Below are 18,110 nucleotides of genomic sequence, written 5' to 3'. Positions count from 1 at the left end.
TCTTCAAACACGTGAACCTCGAGATGTCTGTACAGAAAGGATATTGATTTTGAATTTAACATTAAAAACTGTGTAAAAGCACTCAGTTTTGGCTTGATTTGTATTTGTATTTATTTTTCACACTTATTTATCAGATAAACCAATAAATATGCTACAATTATGTTAACAAATATTCTTTTTTTGGACAATTAACATTATTTTCTTAATTGCATTTAATTGACATTTTTTAACACAAAAAGTAAGCGTGTTGATGCATTACGATTAAAGGCATTATAATATTTGGGTAGTTGACAGATAAATCGTAAATGTCTCCTATGGTGTGACATTATTTTTTTTTAGAAAAACTGTTAATAAAATGTTTCATATTTTTCATATTTATAATATAAAATGGCATGAGAAAATGGCATGTCTTCATTGTTAGTTTTTGACTTATTTTTCTTTCACACCATGACACATGCAAGGTTTATTTGTCAAGTACCTAATTCCTTTATAAAATCATGCCTTATCTTTTTTCAGTTCTGGCTTTCCTCCGTTGTATTCTTCTGTCAATTTCTGTGGAACACCTTTACGTCACAACCAGAAATGCATACCAGATCTTTCTCTGAACACAATGATCGGTAAGAAAGTAATCTTTAAACACAGACAACATTCGCCTTTGACTGGCTTGTTTAAAATCTGATAAACAAATATATATTTGTATATAAACAAACATTTAGGTTAAGTTGAACAATGTATTGATTCAGTTGGTTCAATGAATCAATAAATGATTCTGTTGGTAACAGGCACTTACCTAATACAAACTGTTACGTCTGTAGTTATTTAGCTGTTAATTGGTCTAGGAGTTTAGCAGACATAACACGGAAATTACTATAGTTGTACGTGTGGGTCAGTGGTAGTAACAGAAAGACAACGAAAGAAAGGACAGACAACCAGTCAGCAATTAAGTTACACAAATTTAATTATAACTCGTAAGATAAAGTAATAGAATGATAAAGTAGATATATACAATATATACAAAGTAAAGAAAATGATGATAATAATAATACATTTTAATCCATAAACAATCTGGTGGAGAGGAGGGAGTTAAAGAGTGGTGCTTAAATCAAAGAACAAAATATACCCAAAAGTAAGCTAACTAATATCAGGGATCTAACTGACTAACAACATAAAATGTAGAAAGAAACATCTTCAGCGTACAAGACGCTATAACTAAATTAAACTCACTAACAAAACTAAACATACATTTTAGCACCACTCCTAATTCTAGTGTGTCTAATACATAGATACTTACTCTACGTGCATAAATGTAGGTCGCGACCTGCTTACCTGACTCACAACCTCTCCTGCCAAGATAATTGTTTTAGAGCCGGTACAACGGCTGAAGATTCCACGCGCATATCCATGGCGAAATGGTCAAACACACGAGCACACAAGCAAACACCAACACGAACAACAAAACAAGAGAGCATTGATCCGACTACAAACAGCAAAACACCGTAAAGCCCAAAGCACGGACCAATCTCTCAGACTGATCTCAAACGAGGAAACAGTCCTCAAAGGGCGTGCGCTCTGCACAAACCAGAGTCTGTTTTAACTCTGCCGCCATCCATTTTTAAAGCACTCGTAAGCCGCTCTGTGACTGCCAATTGGTGGAGCGATCTCTGACGTCAGAACCCCACACCCGCAGATTGACAGGTGGATCAGCCAATAGCTTCCAAAATCTGAAACAGAATACAGACACACATACGCAGCTATGCATTGCCAACAAAATGATATAAGAGCGTTCGTAACACTCCCCTTCTTAAAGACTTGACATAAAGCAGCTCTTTAAGCTCTAGATAAGGTATCGGCAACTATATTTTCAGAACCTTTCTTATGCTTTATAATCAAGTTATAATTTTGCACAATTAGCGCCCAACGCATAAGACGTTGGTTGTGATTGTACATTCTGGACAGGAACACCAAAAGATTGTGATCAGTGTACACAGTAACAGGCAAAACCGATGAACCCACATAAACCTCAAAAAACTGTAAAGCCAGAATCAAGCCTAGAGCTTCCTTCTCGATGGTAGAGTAATTTCGTTGAGGTTTATTGAACTTTCGGGAAAAATAACAAATTGGATGCTCAAAACCCTCATCATCTTCTTGAAGAAGAACAGCTCCCATACCTAATGCACTAGCATCCACTTCCAATTGAAAAGAATGTGTAAAGTTTGGAGCAGCAAGAACAGGTGCACGAGTCAGCAACAACTTTGCACCATCAAAAGCACGTTGACACGGTTCAGTCCAACAAAATACATTAGTTGGACTTAGTAAACTGGTCAAAGGATGCACTACAGTAGAGAAATTTCGGCAGAAACCTCTATAGTAACCAGCCATTCCTAAGAACCGACGTAATTCCCGTCGTGTCGTTGGAATAGGAAAGTTAGCAATAGCAGATACCTTAGCGCTAACAGGACGAACTTGACCTTGTCCTACTTCTTTGCCCAAGTAGGTAATCGTTGCCTTACCAAATTCACACTTAGCTAGATTAATTGTCAAAGAAGCATTAGCTAACCTTTCAAAAACTGTCCGAAGAACAGTCAAATGCTCGGACCAATCCGACGAATAAATCACTAGATCATCTAGGTATGCACTACAATTTTTAACTCCTGACAGTACAATATTTACAAGGCGTTGAAAAGTTGCCGGGGCATTGCGTAGCCCAAACGCCATAACACGGTATTGTAGGAAATTATCCGGAGTAACGAAAGCTGAAATTTCCGCAGCTCGAGCGGTCAATGGCACTTGCCAGTAGCCTTTCAGCAAATCTAATTTCGTCACAAATTTAGCAGAACCTAAATTATCAATACAGTCTTCCATCCTAGGAAGAGGATAGCTATCAGGTACAGTCACAGAATTTACTTTCCGGTAATCTGTGCAAAACCGAAATGTACCGTCAGATTTTGGAACAAGAAGACAAGGTGAACTCCATGGACTATAGCTAGGTTCAGCCAAATCATTTTTTAACGAATAATCCACCTCAGCCTTCATCATAGAACGCTTACTATGATTCACTCTATAAGCGTGCTGTTTAATCGCTGAACTACACGTCACTTGAATATCGTGCTGTAATACATGAGTTTGAGTTGGCACATCACTAAACAACATAGGGAATTCTTGAATTAACTTCATAATATCCCGCTTCTGTGACTCAATCAAATTATCCAGATTTTCTGGCAAGCATTTCAAAATTTCTGAATTCAAAAGTCTACCACTCGTAAAAATAAATCATTACGCAGTAAAATACCATCATCCGTAGAACATTCGCCAGACGTCAACAAATCCTCAGCATTTCCTGCAGTAAAGTCAGACAGATTACGAGCAACAGCACCCAACACCCCAATAGGCGCAGCAACTTTTTCTTTTTCCTCTGAAAATTTTTCAGACACCGGCCGAGGACAATATAATTTCAACATGTTAATGTGGCATGTTCGAAACTTGCGTTTGCGATCAGGCGTGTTTATCACAAAATCAGTCTCACTCAATCTCTTAGATACCTGGTACGGACCAGAAAACCGAGCGGTCAACGCCGAACCAGGTACTGGTAACAGTACTAAAACCTCATCTCCAGGTTGAATCTTACACACCACAGCCTTCTTATTGTACCGTCTCTTCATGCCCTCCTGAGCAATTGACAACGATTTCTGTGCAAATTGACACGCAGTATGCAATCGTTCCCGAAACCGACTAACATAATCCAGCACGCTCTGTTCAGTGGATTTGTTATCATTTAATAACCCGTCTTTCATTACTTTCAGCGGACCTCGTACAGTGTGACCAAATACCAAGTGTGCAGGACTAAAACCCAGAGACTCTTGTGTTGCTTCTCGAACTGCAAATAGTACGAAGGGTACCCCCTCGTCCCAATCTTTCCCAGAACTTAGACAATACTTTCTTAGCATTGACTTTAACGTCTGATGAAAACGTTCAATAGCACCCTGACTTTCAGGATGATATGCGCTGGAGATTCTATGTGTTATACCCAAAGTTTTCAAGACTTGTCTAAAAACTTTAGAAAGAAAATTTGTCCCTTGATCTGTCTGTACGACTTTCGGCAATCCGAATGTAGAAATAAATTTGAGCAAAGCCTTGATGATAACAGGCGCAGTTATTTTTCTCAATGGAACGGCTTCCGGAAAACGTGTCGCAGAACACATAATGGTTAACAAAAACTGATTACCTGCCTTCGATTTCGGCAAGGGACCAACACAATCCAATATTATGTGTTCAAAGGGTTCGCAAATGACAGGAATCGGAATTAACGGAGCACGAGGAATCTTTTGATTAGGCTTTCCCATCACCTGACATTGGTGACAAGTACGACAATACTGAGATACGTCTCTCTTCAAACCAGGCCAGAAGAAATGTTTGAGAATGCGGTTGTAAGTTTTCGTCACACCCAAATGACCTGCTAAATCATGATCATGAGCCAAAATCAACACTTGTTTGCGGTACGCAGTAGGTAAAACAATCTGACAAACAACATCCCACTCATTAACCATATCTGATTTAGGACGCCATTTTCTTAATAACAGTCCGTTTTCAATCACATATTCCACAAGACTGGATGAATCGCATTTTGTTCTTGTAACAGCAGAAAAACATTTAGTAAGTGACAAGTCTTCTTGTTGTGCGCTCCGAATCCGTTCATAGGAAACCGGTTCCGCTAACAATTCAGACCCTGCAACAACCTCAACAGAATGCTTGTTAAGTACAGCAACTTCATCGCCCTTTTTATCTACCTCCATATTTTCTTCAGTGAATACAGATGATATAAAAGAGTCAGACAAGATAATGTCATCCCCAATTCTGCGTTTCTGAGCATGAGTAACTACACTAGCAACAAATACCTCTGGAAAATGTTCAGAGATATCATCCACATGAATAAAACAGTCAGGCTTATCAACAACTTCCGGCACAGGTGACACTTTACCACCCGCTAAATCATTTCCGAGAATAAATGCCACCCCTTTTACCGGAAAGGAAGAACGTATCCCCACCTTCACAAACCCTGAGACTAGGTCACATTGTAAGTGTATCCGATGCAATGGTACCGAGACTACACCCATTTCAATCCCTTGTACTAATATACTGGATCCACAAGATGTCTGCTCTGACAGCGGAAGTGCATCAGCAATTACAAACGATTGACTTGCTCCCGTATCCCTCAGAATCCGTACCTTTCTCTGCTCTTCAGGTCTACCATGAACGGAGATAAGACCCTTCATCACGAATGGTTTAAACCCAGCATCAACTTCATCTTTCTCGAAAACAGTTTTAGACACGGTCTTCACAAAACTAACAGATTTTACCTGTCCTTGTTGATTCTTACGTTTAAGCATCAAACAATCAGAAATAACGTGTCCCACCTTATGACAATAGAAACATTCTCGTGTTTCTTTATTCTGTGGTGTACTACTTTTACTACGGGTATTCGAATTGTATGAATGAGCAGCAGACAAATTCGGTACTTGTTCTGATCGGGCCGAAACAAACACATTCTTATGCGTCAACACGTACTCATCCGCAAGAATCGCGGCTTGGGATAACAGAGTCACCTTTCGCTCATTCAGGTACGTGACTACTCGTTCTGGCAAACAATTCTTAAAATCCTCTAAAAGCATTAGCTCTCTCAATGACTTCAAATCTTGCACGTTGTTAGTAGACAACCATATATCATAAAGAATTCCCTTCTCCCGAGCAAATTCCACAAATGTTTGTTGAGCTACCTTCTTATGGCTCCTAAAACGTTGTCGATACGCTTCAGGTACCAATTCATATGCACGAAGAACTGCATTTTTTACCACGTCATATGTCAAACTTTCCTCTAAGGATAGCGCAGAGCAAACGTCCTGTGCTTTTCCCACTAAGCGACATTGCAATAAAAGACACCAAACCTCCTTTGGCCACTGAAGTGAAGCAGCGACACGCTCAAAAGCAGCAAAATACGTATCCACTTCGGATTCTCTGAAGTGAGGCACTAAAGTGATATGCTTACTAACATCAAATGTAGCGATCGAATTTGTGGAAACAATGCCAGGGCTAACAGGATTAAACTGCGCATTTCGTTCAGAGGCAACATTCGCTGCCTCTAACTCAAGCTGTCGCAGCTTCACCTGTTTCTCAGCCTCAATTTCCATTTTTCGGATCTCTAAGCGCAACTTCATTTCGGCTTGGCGCGTCTCAGCTCGCTCCTGTCCTTCCATTTGGAGTCGGGCTTTGCGAACTTTCAATCGTGCGTCATCCCCAGACTCTACAGAAAACGGAGAATGTGGGGAGAAGGGCGGTAGAACAGCCTTGATCTCAGCCTCCGCCTCCACCTCGGCATGCTCACCTATTGCCCCTTTCACACTCCCTGAGCTACTCAGACGTCTTTCCACAGCCGATATGTCAGCTTGCTCATCATCAGCATCTGGAAGTACAAACACTTTTAACTCGACCAAATTTTTCAAAATCTCACTCTTAATAATACCCTTTAGAGCTTGCCTCACCACAGGAATTCCATAGTGGTCCGCTATCTGCAACAACTCGTCTTTTCTACATCGCTCAAATACTTGCAAAGTTGGGTCAGCAACAAACAATTGCAAATCAAAAGTACTCATGGTCCTATTACCAATATAATAACACTTCACAATGGACAAAACAATTCCTTTTCATTGCAATTTTTCGTTCCCCCTCAGAAACACACACATACAACTATCTTCCGAGATAATATAGTAATCCATATATATTTAGATCCCTACCTCAAAAAGAGATAGAAGATCCCGGACGAGCCCCCAATTATGTTACGTCTGTAGTTATTTAGCTGTTAATTGGTCTAGGAGTTTAGCAGACATAACACGGAAATTACTATAGTTGTACGTGTGGGTCAGTGGTAGTAACAGAAAGACAACGAAAGAAAGGACAGACAACCAGTCCGCAATTAAGTTACACAAATTTAATTATAACTCGTAAGATAAAGTAATAGAATGATAAAGTAGATATATACAATATATACAAAGTAAAGAAAATGATGATAATAATAATACATTTTAATCCATAAACAATCTGGTGGAGAGGAGGGAGTTAAAGAGTGGTGCTTAAATCAAAGAACAAAATATACCCAAAAGTAAGCTAACTAATATCAGGGATCTAACTGACTAACAACATAAAATGTAGAAAGAAACATCTTCAGCGTACAAGACGCTATAACTAAATTAAACTCACTAACAAAACTAAACATACATTTTAGCACCACTCCTAATTCTAGTGTGTCTAATACATAGATACTTACTCTACGTGCATAAATGTAGGTCGCGACCTGCTTACCTGACTCACAACCTCTCCTGCCAAGATAATTGTTTTAGAGCCGGTACAACTGCTGAAGATTCCACGCGCATATCCATGGCGAAATGGTCAAACACACGAGCGCACAAGCAAACACCAACACGAACAACAAAACAAGAGAGCATTGATCCGACTACAAACAGCAAAACACCGTAAAGCCCAAAGCACGGACCAATCTCTCAGACTGATCTCAAACGAGGAAACAGTCCTCAAAGAGCGTGCACTCTGCCCAAACCAGAGTCTGTTTTAACTCTGCCGCCATCCATTTTTAAAGCACTCGTAAGCCGCTCTGTGACTGCCAATTGGTGGAGCGATCTCTGACGTCAGAACCCCACACCAGGGGATTGACAGGTGGATCAGCCAATAGCTTCCAAAATCTGAAACAGAATACAGACACACATACGCAGCTATGCATTGCCAACAAAATTATATAAGAGCGTTCGTAACACAAACAGAAGTTTTGTGGATCTGAGAAGTCTTTCAACCTTTTCTCAAAGACATGGGTTGTTGTTTGCGGAATTTTTTTTAGCTTTGTCACTCACTTTGTTCCAACACCTAGAACGCAACTTAATGCTTCTAGAAAGTCCTCCCTATTTGAAAAACCATTACAGGAAATGGTGGAATATTTACGTACATATTTACAGCTGGTCTATTTGCATGGGATTAGTATTACTTGAGGTAATTTCTCCAGACCATTTTATAAGAGTGTAAAAGTCACCTAAATCTACTCCTGATGTGATCCGTTATTATTACTGAGATTGGCACATTTGGATGGGACTAAAACTAAGAAGCTCTGGTAGTAATTGTTTTAGCCCACCTCACCATATAAAACTAAAACCAAAGTGTCCGTGAAGTTTCAGCTCCATAGAAAATTTATTATACCCTCCTAAAATGTCAATTTTTTGTGTGTGTGTTTTGGTGGGTGTATAATGGGAATTAGTAGAAAAAAACTCTCTGCAGTATAAACGAAACAGTGCATCAACTCAACAGAGCTGTACATACCACAGATATTAATGATAATAATCATTAGGCGTCATGTTCTTTAATATTTCTATACAGACTATTTTGCAAAACATGAACAACGTTGGTTCAGAAGCACTTCCTGATCCAGTAAATTCTTCTAATTATGCTGATGTATGTTCTAGTGTTCATTATTGTAATACCTTTTTTTTTAAACATACCTTTTCGAACTCCTATGCATTTGCACGACATTCTCTATATGGCTTCTAGAGACATCCCTAACAAAAAGTCATTAAAATCTTTATAAATGATCAAACAGTTGTCATCTACCGTATTTATACTACAAAATGGCGTAGAATAGTGCATAAGTGCGCGATTTGGGATGCACCTTGTGAATATGATTGTTTAACTATAATTCTTCAAACACAATGTTCTGCCATAAATATCATACCCATTAAGTGGACATTATTCATTTAACAACCTTAAAGCTTCTAGTGGCTCTCTCTTGAAAGGTTGGGACAATTGAATGTGAAGTTCACTACTTCAAATGACTATTCCACTGTATCTACAGTATATTAAGATTGAACATTCAACTTAGGTTTCGACATATGGTCTCTTTCAAAAATCTTCTATTAAAAAAAAAAAAATACAAACTCATGCAGCTGCTGCTTTCTTTCGGAAAAATTCTGTATTACAGTATTGGTTTATTCAAACACTGTGCCTCATTTATGAAACAATCATACTACCCAAAACTGGGCGTACAGTCATTTACAAACAAAACTTGACATTTCTCAATATGAGCGAGAGCGGATGCTACGATCAAATCTCACGACAGGTCTCAGCTTTACCATTTTGATAGCTGAAAAGGAATAATGAAAATAAAAAAAAATATTTGTTGAGTATAACAAATGAAATAAAAATAGATTTTGATGCGATTACTTATTTTCATTTCATTAATAAAGTATTTTCTTTTCTAGCCTAGTTATGTGATCTATTAATTGTTTGAAATGACAAGGTTAATGGGTGCTTCGGTGTAAAAAACAAACTCACTTACTCTATGGCGATCAAGCTTATATACACGGTTACCTTCAGGGGGTAGCGCCCTCAAGCTGCTCCTAGAGGTACTACATGTGACCAAAACACATCACACTATGAAATCCCTAGAATTAGAGGAAGTATGAAAATAAAACCAAGTAACATTCTTTCCGTTAAAGCTTCTTTGACAAATACGCATGCTAATGTTATTTTAATTTGTGCGATGGTCGCTTGTGACTAGAAGACGTTCACTGGGTCACAGCTGGAGGTTGCCTGGCTTTGTGTGGCACGCTCCAGGCCAGTTTGTGGGGGCTGAAGACCGCTATAAAAATAATAGTAAAACAATATTAATGAAATGTAAACATTTTTTTATATAGAACATAAATATCCTTTTCACCCCTTTTCATCTCTCTCCACTGTCTTGTATTGCCTTCCCATAAGGGCAGTAAATCGCGTTCCCGCTCATTCTGCTTCACAACTTCTTCCTGGTGGAACATTCTTCCTAACTCTGTCCAGTCAACCACATCTCTCACAACATTCAAAAAACTACTTAAAACCCATCTCTTCTGTGAATACCTGACAGACAAAAAAAAAACTAACCCTTTCTCTCAACAGGTAGTGGTCTAGCTTTAGTTGAAACAAGTAAATTTGTATTGGCACCTAATGTATTAGGACTCCTGTATGACATATCGCTTGTTGCTCCCTAACTCTTTTAAGTTGCTTTGGATAAAAGCGTCTGCTAAATGACTAAATGTAAATATCCAATAAAATCTACAAACCTCAGCTGGAGTTGGGTTCACTACACCAACACTCTTGACCGCAGAAGTAATCTCTTTCAAAACGTTTAACTTCCTTTTATTCTGCTTTTTAAGGTTACAGTTTCAGTTTTTAAATCGGAAAGTTCCTTTTTCTGGCCGTATTACGTTTCTCCATGTCGCAAAATCTAGGTGTGAGGTATCTGCACCCTGAATTTATAGTGGTGATATGTAAATTATGATTGATTTCAGCCGCGGCATTTATCAAGGTACGATCATTCGTACAATGACACTGGCGGCATCTGAATGTTTGACCATTTGCACGTAAACACTGTCGTAAGATGTTTTACTGCGCATGGATCTATGCTTGTTTCTTTGTTAGACTGATACATGAGCCCCAATGTGTTTGTTCAGTTTTTCTCATCCGTCTTATTGTTTCAGGTCATAGTCTGATTTCTGGAGTAGACCCCCCAAGGCCCTCGGCAGGTCAGCATGAAGTGCATCTGAAGTTCCTATTGACAGGACTGCTGTCTGGCCTTCCTCTACCTCCTTTTTCCCTCCGAATGTGTCCCCCACTCACCACTAAGAACATCAACCACTACCAGCCTCTGCTGGCTGTAGGTGAGTATTCCTGATAGAAAACCATACACTTTTATGATTCTGCACAGACAGTATGAGTGTTCAGCAGTCTTGTCTGATTGCTCATTTAGGTTTGAAGTTTGTTTATGTAAGCCTAGTGAACCCTGTGATATAACTCAATATTGGTGTTAATCTTCAAATTAAACTTTTATTAAAGATATAAATTAGATGTAAACAAACAACATCAACTTCAAATAAATCAAGAAGAACAACGAAACACAAATGAACAGAGCTATGTATATGTCAGCCTATGTGCCCCTGACACACTCGCTCTGCTCGCCGCATGTGTGCGGCTCTTCTGGTTTTATGGAGTGGCACTCGGTCATGCCCCAGTATAAATCTTTTGTGCCCCAAATCTCAAGTTTGAGTAACAATTTACCTTTTATTGTCAGTGAATACACTAACATTGATATTCGCAGAAAGAGGATCTATATGCAATGGCATGCATTCAAACATTATCCACATGCGCGCAGAAATCATTCCCTGCGTTCCATTCCCAAGTGATCATCCCTGTACCCTACTCCCTTCAAAGAGTAAAGCTCTTGATGTGTGAGCCCTTGAGGAAAAAACACAATACTGTCTCTTAATCTGTCCGTTTAAGATTCATTGGCTAAAGGAGCAATAAAACAACGTCACTTTCTGTTTATTTGGTGTGGCGTTTTGTATGATGTCCGCTTTTTTGGAATGCACCGCATGTCTGCGCACGCTTGTTTCCTTTCTGCAGCGCCCATCTGCTTCTCGTCCGGTGCGCCCGGTTGTTATAATGTTTCAAGTCATAATGAGCTCTTTGTGAAGAAAGGCTCGACTTCCGAACAATGTAATTTTAATCAAATTCAAGCATTTAAAGCGGTTTGTTCATAATGTGTGCGGCAGCAACAATGCACAAGTTAACGGGTCATCTCAATCATTGTGAATGTTGTATGAAGTTTTGATAGAAAAGTACTGGAAAACACAGGTCATAGATACAATTCTGTGGACGTTATATTTATTATTGACACAAGTAAAGGGCACAGGCCTACTGAAAGATTTTCTTCTCGTCACATGTAGCTTCGTAAACTGCTGGCATATAGATTGAGTTTGATCTGCATTTTATTGCATTTTATAGCAAAGGGCTCTTTTAATTTATATTTTACAGTTTGTCAATTAATAAGATTATAAGCTGTGTTTTGCATGGTATTGATTTAGTATTGGTATCAAAATACTTTTCTCTTAGGTAATGTATCGAAGTCAAAAATTTGATTTAGACTGATTTTTGAAGCTCAGTGTAGGAGAAAGTGTGTGAAACAATTTTTTTTCTATTTTGCTTCAGTACATAGTTTGGTCTGGCAGAGTGGTCTATACAGTAGTTGACAAATGCATTCATGTATCTGTGTTTTGGACATTAGGTACAAGCAATGGGTCTGTGCTGGTGTACAACCTGACCAGCGGTCTCCTGCACAAAGAGCTGAGTGTCCATTCTTGTGAGGTCAGGTAAGAGACCCTGTTTTACTTTCTTTTTACCAGCATTCATACATGTGAGTGTGACACGTACATCATGTGATTCAATAGATGTGCTTTCAGGAAGTAGATTGTATCTGTTAAAATGTCGAAAATCTTAAGACCATGTCTGCAGCGGTCGTGGCGCGGCGTGGCACAACGCTCCTACACTCTAAAAAAAGGCTGGGTTAAAACAACCCAATTTGGGTTAATTTGGTAACCCATCACTTGGTCAAATATGGACAAACCCAGCGTTGGGTTATTTTAACCCAGCCAGTTGGGTTAAATCTTTGACCCAACATGCTGGGTTGTTTTATTTAAATCAACTATTACATTGCTGGTTTAAAACAAACCCAAAATGTTTGAAAATAATCATATTAAAATCACAGCATTACTGGAGGCATCAGTAAGAATCAAAATTGAAGTTTTATTAAGGATCAAGGACAAAAGGAATTCATAAAAACTTACAATATTTTATTCCTCAATTAATTAAAAAACGGCATATCAAACAGTTCGATTTAATTTGTTTATACACATTTAAAAAAAATAAACATCAATAAATGACATTAGTTTAGATTTTAACATATGCATAAGGTGGTGCAAGTAAACAGAAATAGTTCAACAACTTTCCACTTCAAAAAATCGTAACTCTTTACAACAGTGGCGGCTGCTGATCTTTTAAAGAGGGGAAGCTCATTTTCGGCCTAAATCATAAAAATTGAAAAATGAAGGTTGCAGCAGTTTGTCTTTCGACTACACATGCAAAATCCGTGATGGGACTGAGTTGGAAATGGAGACACAGAGTGATACGCGTCATAATCTGAAGACCACGCCCACGCCCACACCAACCGTCTCTTTGCATTTCGAGAAGCTGCCGCCTCCTTGTCATTTATGATTTATAACAAAAAAAAAACAATGTCTAAAAACTGATATGTGACAATTTGTATAACAAACAAGCTAAAAAAAAATCAAGAAATACGTTTTTATAAGCTGTCGACCCCAAAAAACGAGCGTTTTAGGACATAAAAGTGGATTAAAAAGAGATGGCAGACCCTCCAATCATCACGCAGACGCTCGGAGTCCGGGCCAGCCCACTCCTCCATTCATCCCAGAGACGCTGAGCGTCCGTGGGCGGGACATAATCGCAGCATTATCCAATGACCGTCTTGTTTCTAAGCACTGAAAAAAACTGTTTAAAGCAGCCCCATTTACATTACATTTAGTCATTTGGCAGACACTTTTATCCAAAGTGACTTACAGTGCACTTATTACAGGGACAATCCCCCTGGAGCAACGTGGAGTAAAGTGTCTTGCTCAAGGACACACTGGACACACTGGTCGTGGCTGCTGGGATCGAACCAGCAACCTTTTGATTAGCAGATCAGTGGTTTAACCCACTAGACCACCGTCTCCATAGTCCATTGAAGTCAATGGACGCTGGGCTTCAACAGAGTAATGCACTGCACGCTACGGGAATGAATGAGAAGGAAATCGAATCAGCCGACCTAAGTAGCTGATTCTGAACGAAATTGTTTTCGTTCGAGATGAACGTGTTTAACGCATTTTTAGTCAATAAAATGTTAACATAATAGTAAATATATTTGACCATTCAATTTTTGACAAATATAGGGGGAGCTGAGCTTTTGCAGAAATCGCGTCTGCTTTACAAAATACAGTTAACAAAGTGGCACGAGTAAAATGCATTGGGGAATTCCAGCATTATGGATGGGATAATAACACTCAGAGAACTTGGAGACCTCGCACAGGTATTTGAACCACCAAATGTTGATAAGGTGCAGTTAGTACAGTAAAACCTTTGGTAAAAACTTTTTTCACGGTATTGGTTGACATTTGCAAGGAATATATTAGTCTGAGTACTTTCCTCTTCATATAAACTCATATAAAAATGTTTTTAAAGTTTTTGTTCTTTTGGTTCCAGTACTGCTTAACCTGACATATCCACGGAGCAGTCTTACTAAAAAAGAAGAGTGGCAGAGGCTGTAAGTTCTAGGGCTCTAGTACAGAAAGTGAAATACAGTCTTAAAAAATAATATTATAAATGTTTACACAATTCTTAACTAATTCGACACTCTCAGGGAAACGTAGAAGAATAAAAAGACCAACAATTGTTTGTTTCATATACACAAAATTAATTATATATCACGGTTAACCACTAACATTATAAGAGCGGCTACTCCCGAGGCAATGGCCGAGATCGAGCTGCTCTCAACGGAGTCACGACCACTGACAGCCTGAAGCTCACACCTCCGACAGCGTCTTAACAAATTCTCAAAGAGGCGTTATGTTTATATATAAATCACGTATTTGAGGTCTTAACAATTACATTCTCGTCAAAAAGACCCGTCAGCAAACATTAGTATGGTATTAGTACATGGTATTTATAAAAAAATTAGCTGGATGTTTGCTTTTGACACGACGCTCTCGTGTCGACCTTAAACTAATATCAAGATACGCAAGATACCGAACTAAATGCCTCACACAAAAGCTGTATTCAAAAGCTGTAAGTTAGAGCAACGTTGGCACAACGTTACAGACTAGCTATTCAAAGCTAACGAAGCTAGATTGTAACGTAACTTTTCAAACCTAATGTGAATAGCCGAATTTTGCATACCTTGCAATTTTTTGGATGTACAGTAATAGTTTTGTACATTAAAACTGGTAAAACATACCCTTTTTTATTCCCTGTGTCATTTCACTTTTTTATTATGACTGTACTTGTATACTTAAATGTTCTGATTTCTTTGTATGAATTCAATATTTGGCTTTATGGCTACATCTGGTGGAAATTTTGTGTCAATAGCCCACTTAGAAATCCCCTTACTGATAAAAATGCTGATGTGTCAAATACTTATTTCCCCCGCTGTATATACAGTGAGGGTAATAAGTATTTGATCCCCTGCTGATTTTGTGAGTTTGACGGCTTACAGAGAAATAAAGGGTCTATAATTTTTATGATGGGTTTATTTGAACTGATGGAGACAGAATATATACAAAAAAGTTGTATAAAGGTTATTAATTGATTAACATTTTGGTCAGTAAAATAGGTATGTGATCCCCGAACAAAACATAACTTTGTACTTGGTGGAGAAACCCTTGTTGGCAAGCACAGAGGTAAAACATTTCTGATAGCTGGTCACCAAGTTTGCACATGCGTCACGATACATTTAGTCCAATCCTCTGTCAGGCTGTCGCCAAGAAACCAAATTGGAGTTTTATCCTCCTTACCAGATGTTCTACAGGACTATAGGCTCTAGGGACTGGCGAGGACATTTAATGTGCTTCTCCTTAAGCCACTCTTTGGTTGTCTTGGCAATATGTTTTGGGTTTTTGTCATGTTAAGGCACTATCAAGACCCATCTTCAGTGGTCTAGTTAAGGGGATGAGGTTCTCATCCAAGATTTTACTGCACTCCGGCCCGTCCCTCAGTCCCTCAATGAGGTGAAGTCATCCTGTACCTGTAGCATAGATAAAAAGCCCTGTTTCACTGTAGAGATGGTGTTCCTGGGGTCTTATTCAACATTGCTCTCTCTTCAAACACCGGAGTCAATTTTGGTGTCACAGCAGTGCCAGCACTTTCCCCAAAGCCTTTTCTGAATCATTTTGATGTTCATTTTTAAACTTCAGACGAGACAGATGGGTCTTCTTGGGCAGGAGGACCTTGCGGGTGCTTCAGGATTTCAATCTATTGTGTCATTGCATGTGCTCAATGGTTTGCTTGCTAACTGTGGTCCCGACTGTCTTCAAATCATGAACAAGCTTCTTCCGTTTAGTTCTGGGCTGATCTTTAACCTTTATCATGATCATCTTTACTCCATTTAGGAAATCTTGCAGGGAGCTCCAGACCAAGGGCATTTGATAGTTATTTGGTATTTCTTCTATTTCCAAATAATCACAACAACAGTTGTCTCATTATCACCAAGCTTCTGTCTGTAGCCTATTCAAGGTTTGTGCAGGTCTACAATCTTGTCCCTGACATCATCTGAAACTTATTTGGTCTTGAACATGGTGGTGGAGAGGTTGAATGAAAGATACAGATTCTGTTGGCAGGCATTTATATACATAACAAGCTGAGTACTGTCTTGACAGACCTAATCTGTGGTCCATATAGGCTCAAAACCAATCTGTGGAGCCAGAATTCTTGCTGGTTGGTAGGGGATCAAATTCTTATTTCATTGACTGGAATGCAAATAAATTTATAATCTTTATATCATTTTTTTTATATTCTATTATATTTATTATATTCTATATCTATCAGTTAAAATAACCCCACCATAAAAATGATAGTCCCTGCATTTCTTTGTAAGCAGGCAAACTTACAAAATCAGCAGGGTATCAAATACATATTTCCCTCACTGTATGATGCTGTAATACTTGTGTTGTCCATTATAGGGCACAGTAGGGAATTTTCATCTAGTGATGGGAATCTCTGATCATTTTATTGACTTTGATCTTGAATCTCGTTAATCAAAATGAACAGATCTTTTTCATTTTGGCGGAATATAAGTGGACTATAAAGAAATGACTTTCTTACCTTTCCTTGTGGTTCTTGAAATGTTGGATGAAATTTGACGTTGTTGTTGTAGTTCAGATATTGTTGTGCTGCATACTCCATCTGGCAAATCTGTTTTTATTGGCACAGTCCAGTTCAAAGTCCTTATAACCGAACTTGACTATTTGTGGAGCTCGACTGTTGTCTCCCATGTTTGGCGCGGTTTGAGTTGTGCAGCGTTAAAGGCACAGGCTGTCACAATTGGACTCTATTTTGTTTTTGTTTTCCTTCTGTGTCTGATGTCTTTATTAGTTAATTCATCCCTCACATGTTTCAGTTTCGCTTGATTGCGTTTCCCCATGTATTTAAGCCCTTTGTGTTCCTCAGTTGCTTGTCTGCTTTTGTTTTATGTTAACGTGTGTTGTGTTCCTGGTTTCCTGTTTGCCTTTTGGATGTTGATTAAAATTACTTTACTTTGGAGACCCTGTGGAGTACGCTCTCTTCTGCCAGCACACGTGACAGAATAGCAGACCCCAAAAAGGTATGGATTACTTGCGGCTCAACATCTCTCCAGAGAGATACATGGAGGACTCCCTGGAGCTCAGCCATCAGGTGAGTTGGGACGATCGCTCCTTGAACGCATGCTTTGTGATGGGGTTGGATGATGACTCCCATCGGTGTCTGGCGCCCGAGTTTAGGGACCCTCCTGGATGAGGTTGATCATCCAAGCCCATCCAAACACGCATTGAGCGACCCAACTCGCCTCACCCCGGAGTCCTCCACCGGAGACAGTAATCCAGTCGTCTCCGAGCCGGTTCCATCCAGCCTTCCAGTTCCCCTCGAGCCCGTCCCATCCGGCTATTTGTTGCTCTCGGAGCCGGTCCCGTCCGGCCGTCTAGAACCTTCCAGCCGGTCCAGTCCGGCTGTCCAGAGCCCGCTGCCCTGCCGCCAGAGCCCGCTGCCCAGCCCGCAGATATTTTTTGGGGGGGCGCCATACGGGTGGGATGGCCTGATAGGCCAAAGTTACAAAGTTAGTATAAACCATATTTACTCTTCTTCAATGCACATTTTTTCATAGTAAATTATTTTATTTTCAAAAGATAAATTATTGAACATTACAATTTCCCTAAATGCAGTTCTGAAAGCTTCATTAAATTTCTGGATCTTCTCTCACCAAAATAACTCTAAATGTAAGAACTCTGTGACTAAAATGAAGTAGAAATAATAAATATTACTAAACAAATGTCACTTTATTGACCCTTTTCTCTTTTGTACTCATTTCACAAAAGTCTTAAGATTACAAGCCTATGAATAAAATAGTACTTTAACTTTATTCTTGTCTGTTCCTTTAAAGAAATTAACATTGC

At 39.1% G+C, this 18,110-nt stretch overlaps 1 protein-coding gene across 2 annotated transcripts in view; it reads left to right on the top strand.

Annotated features, from left to right (window-relative positions):
• Positions 1-18,110, top strand: part of wdr11 (WD repeat domain 11) — an 87,661-nt gene that overhangs the window by 24,425 nt on the left and 45,126 nt on the right. For both annotated transcript variants that reach the window (XM_056760468.1, XM_056760467.1), the window contains exons 9-11: positions 517-617; positions 10,560-10,739; positions 12,143-12,227. In XM_056760468.1, coding sequence (XP_056616446.1) covers positions 517-617; positions 10,560-10,739; positions 12,143-12,227 — 366 coding nt within the window. The remainder of the gene's footprint in view (positions 1-516; positions 618-10,559; positions 10,740-12,142; positions 12,228-18,110) is intronic.

This window comes from Triplophysa dalaica, chromosome 11 (assembly GCF_015846415.1).
Source record: "Triplophysa dalaica isolate WHDGS20190420 chromosome 11, ASM1584641v1, whole genome shotgun sequence".
Lineage (NCBI taxonomy): Eukaryota > Metazoa > Chordata > Actinopteri > Cypriniformes > Nemacheilidae > Triplophysa > Triplophysa dalaica.
Note: the sequence above shows the minus strand (reverse complement) of the source record. Positions and strands in the feature narration are given on the sequence as shown.